The sequence below is a fragment of the Pectinophora gossypiella genome, unplaced genomic scaffold, assembly GCF_024362695.1.
Source record: "Pectinophora gossypiella unplaced genomic scaffold, ilPecGoss1.1 Pgos_30, whole genome shotgun sequence".
In the NCBI taxonomy this organism is placed as follows: domain Eukaryota; kingdom Metazoa; phylum Arthropoda; class Insecta; order Lepidoptera; family Gelechiidae; genus Pectinophora; species Pectinophora gossypiella.
Genome location: NW_026063240.1, coordinates 644,756 through 649,328, shown reverse-complemented (window position 1 = coordinate 649,328; position 4,573 = coordinate 644,756). Strand labels below are relative to the sequence as shown.

The window sequence follows — 4,573 nt, the reverse complement described above, 5'->3', positions numbered from 1 at the left end:
CTTTCTACCGTATAGGTATTGATGGAACTTCCGTACTCCATATATGATAGCAAGCGCCTCCCTTTCTATCTGCGAATACCCTTTCTCGGCGTTGTTTAGTGAGCGCGATGCGTACGCGACCGGGCGCTCCCCAGCGGCTGTGAGGTGCGAGATGACGGCGCCCACCCCCACGCCGCTCGCGTCTGTAGTCAGCACCAGCGGCAGTGCGGGGTCGTAGTGCGCCAGGACCTTACTAGAGATCAGTAACGCTTTTACCGCATTAAAAGCTTGTTCCGCTTGTTCGTTCCAAATAAACTTCACCTCTTTCTTTAATAGAGTGTATAGAGGAGCCAATAACGTGCTAATATTTGGTACAAACTTTGCATAGTACATTACTAGTCCTAAAAATGAACGCAACTCGTTTACATTAGTAGGAGTTGAAACATTTTTTATAGCCTCAATCTTCTCCGGCAAAGTATGAACCCCTTTTTTACTAATTACAAAGCCCAAATAGGTAACTGATTCGGCAAAGAATGTACACTTCTCTTTTGCTACCTTTAAACCGTACCTCTGCAACCTCCTAAACACCTCATTCAGTGTCGCGAGATGTGTGCTATCGTCAACTCCCGTTATGATGACGTCATCGAGGAATACACCCACCCTAGGCAGGTCCGCAAACATCTCTTCTAACTTTCTTTGAAAGATACCCGGACTCGAGGCTAAGCCATAAATTAAACGGTTATACCTAAAAAGACCCTTATGCGTATTAATCACTGTATATATCTTAGATTCATCTAATTCGAATTGCGCATAGGCCTGCGACAAATCAATCTTCGAAAACTTATCGCCACCATGTAGCTTAGCTAGTAAATCCTCGACGCGCGGTAAAGGAAAACGATCCACCTCCACACATTTATTCAAGGTTATCTTAAAATCGCCACATACCCTAATAGTGCCATCTTTCTTCATGACTGGTACTATTGGCGTAGCCCAGTCGGACGAGCTCACCGGCGTGATCACTCCGTCCCTCACCAGCGAGTCCAGCGCGCGCTCCACCGGCTCGCGCAGCGCATACGCCAGAGGACGGGCGCGAAGGAACACGGGCCGCGCGTCCTTCCGCAGCCGGAACCCCACCTTTCCGCCAGTGAATCTCCCCAGTCCCTCGGCAAACACATCACTGTATCTGGAACTAAATTCCTTAAAATTAAAAACCGTTTCTAAATTATTTAAATTATTATGACTAGTCCTTTTAGGTGTCACTTCAATACCTAACTCGCTCAACCATTGTCTACCTAACAGATTAGTTTTTCCTCCATTTATAACATGTAAATCTAACTGTTTACATCTTCCATTATAACCAACACTAGTTGTCACAATGCCTACCGGTTTTACAATCTCCCCAGTATAGTAACGTAAACACAAACTACTTTGTTTTAACTCACAATCCGAAAACATTTTTCTATAACAATCATTACTTATACAAGAAATCGCACTGCCGGTATCTATCTCCATAGACAGGTTCTTATTGTTTATCATGACGTTTACAGTGTATGGTTTAAAATCTGATATTTTTTTAATGTTTATAGAATAATTATTTACCTCGTCACTGTCACTGCTACCACTGTCTTGGAACTTTATCTGTTCTTCATGTACATTGGCGATGCTCCATTCAAAACATTAGGACACACCTTTTTTAGATGTCCCTGTTGGTTGCAAATTCTACATACGTAAACTCGAAATCTGCACGTATTAGTAGTATGCTGCCCTCCACAGGCTGCACAACGACCCGCGGCTCCTCCCGCCGATGTCACCTGTTTGGTGAACTGACGCTTCCCGCTCGCCGCTGCGCTTGTGCCACTTGCACTACCGCGCCAAACTGACTCACGCGTTGAACGACTGCCGTTAGCTCCGGCCTCCCCCGGCCCGCTGCCGCCGCGTTTGTTTACGCGGTGCTCTCTGCCTACTGTTAGCTCCCGTCGGCGCGCTGATGATAACTGATTTACCGATGTGCTAGCCAGTGGTATACCGTCACCTCCCCTGGTACGGCCTTCTACCATGGCTGCATCCGTCTCAGCCGTTTCCATCGTCACCGCCAGCTGATATGCCTTATCGAACTCGATCCCGTCCTCCGTGAACAACCGTTGTCGGATAGCGTCACTAATTAGACCGCACACAAACTGATCACGCAGGTTCTCCTTTAATGTAGACGAAGTAAACCCACAGTCCTTTGTCATTTTTTTTAACTCGGCGGCGTAGTCCGCAACCTTTTCACCCCTCTTTTGTGATCTTTGCCTAAATTTGAACCGCTCTGCTAATAGACTTGGCCTAGGTTGTAAGTGAGTCTTCATAACCTTCACTAATTGCGAAAATGACTTTGTTGATGGTTTTTCCGGTGTACATAAATTTACCATAAGCTCATAAGCATCACTACCGATAACAGTTATTAAAGTTGCCACTTTCACCGCCTCTTTAATGTCATTAGCGATAAAATATTGTTCTAGTCGATCCACGTATAGATCCCAATTGTCCTTGTCAAGGTCGAACGGACCTAACTTCCCGATCGACATTTTCGCACACTACAACCCGTCCCCGATCACCGTAATCGTTTCCTTTAAGTACGTATTATAAGACTCGCGTGTGAACTTTCACTTCTCGTCGCCACTGTAAAGTCTACAAGTTTGGGTTTCAGGAGAACACAATGAAACACGTCCGTTCGATACGACACACATATTCGGAGAGAGAGCAAGTGAAAACTACCCTCATAACAATTATAATAATAAACAACAGAAAGATACCCACATACATTACACTCGCGAGTGTCGAGTCCAAACAATTTCTACATTTTAACAAATAATAACAAAATAGCAAACGTTGTGTACAAAAAAGTTTTAAATTAGGTCATTTTAAAATATTTTTGTACACAACGTGACGCTGACCCCTGTAAGTGTCTTGGACATAAGGGACCGATAAATATTCCTAGGTAATTTCTGCCACTCAATGGAATACATAGGTACTTTATAACGACTGTAAACAGATATTTTTTATTTTTTTTAAATATACCTACTTACTCTCTTTTAATCACATGCTATACCGTTCCTTTTATATAATCCATAATATTCAAATTAAAAGTACGCAGACGAAGTCGCGGGTACCAGCTAGTTTGTTATATAACTCCCTATTTAATCTAACAAAATCGGAAGTTAATAAAGTATTTAAGGCAAAAACAATTAAGAAAGCAGACACACCAATTTTTAGTGACTGGGCGACGGTAGGAATTTATAAGAGTAGAAACAGGTTGTATGAACTTTATGAAGAAAGAACATACAATCATAGCGTAGCTTTTCACGACTATGTAAAACAGTATTCAAAAGTTTTCAAACGTGTTTGCGCTACCGCGAAGGCAATGTTTGTTAGCAGTAAAATTAAAGGTAGCTCAGATAATATTAAAATGACTTGGAAAGTTATAAATAGCGAAACTGGGAAAGTCAAAGCACGCGATCTCGAGTATCAATTACAAATTGACGGTAAACTACTCACAAATGATAAGCAAGTTACTGAAGCTTTTGAAAAATTCTTTACTGACATTCCATTTTCGACTACCAAGGACTTGAAGTCATCTCCTGCACTCGCTCAATCACTTGTAAGGGAGCACATAGATACGTCCAAAGTAGATCAACTAACATTTACACACGTGAGTCCTAGGGACGTCTTAAAATCTTTAGAAATCAAAAAGACTGCAGATCTTCATGGTCTCTCTGTTAAAGTCATTAACTCCGTGATTGATTGCATAGCTCCCTATCTATCATGTATATTTAATAAATGTGTAGACAATGGTGTGTTTCCAGATTTAATGAAGCACAGTAAAGTCATTCCATTGTTTAAAGCTGGTAGTACTTCTGACCCTACTAATTTTAGACCAATATCTATACTACCCACGCTTAGTAAAATATTTGAAAAAAATTTATTACTGCAATTACTTCAACATTTTAATTTAAACAATTTAATGTCTAATAAACAATTTGGTTTCACAAAGGGTCGCTCAACAACCGATGCTGGTGTTGAGTTAATCATGTTTTTCAGGCTTGGGAGGAGTCCAAAGATGCTATTGGTGTCTTTTGTGACCTTTCCAAAGCCTTCGATTGCGTTTGTCATGATATCTTGATCGCGAAACTTCGTCACTATGGAATAACTGATAATGCCATCGCTCTTTTGGAGTCGTACCTTAGTGGCCGCGTTCAGAGGGTTGATGTGCATGGCTCCAGATCGTGTGGATCTAACGTCACTAAAGGCGTCCCGCAGGGCTCAATTCTAGGTCCATATCTATTCCTAGTTTACATAAACGACCTACCTAGTCTTGTAAAACATGAGGTGGTGCTGTTTGCAGATGATACCTCCTTACTTTTTAAAGTAAAGAGACGACAAGATTCTTTTGACGATGTAAACAACGACCGACAGAGGGATTGTGTCCTCTAACATGATGGACTAATGTTATGGGCGATAGGCTGATCCCTTATCACCATAAGGTTCATCATATCCATCTTTGGACTTCGTATCAACAGTGGCTGCAAGTTGTCTTTGATTACTTGTGGCTCTG

The 4,573-nt window shown here is 41.9% G+C and overlaps 1 protein-coding gene across 1 annotated transcript; it reads right to left on the bottom strand.

The window, feature by feature from the left end:
* Positions 1 to 1,613: 1,613 nt before the first annotated feature.
* On the bottom strand, positions 1,614 to 2,546 carry LOC126380879 (uncharacterized). Its single transcript, XM_050030459.1, has one exon. The coding sequence runs from the start codon at positions 2,544 to 2,546 to the stop codon at positions 1,614 to 1,616; it is 933 nt and encodes a 310-aa protein (XP_049886416.1).
* Between the last annotated feature and the right edge of the window lie 2,027 nt (positions 2,547 to 4,573).

Bases quoted from the DNA above. Each gene is read 5' to 3' on its own strand.
- LOC126380879 (XM_050030459.1), bottom strand. From the start codon at position 2,546: ATGTCGATCGGGAAGTTAGGTCCGTTCGACCTTGACAAGGACAATTGG.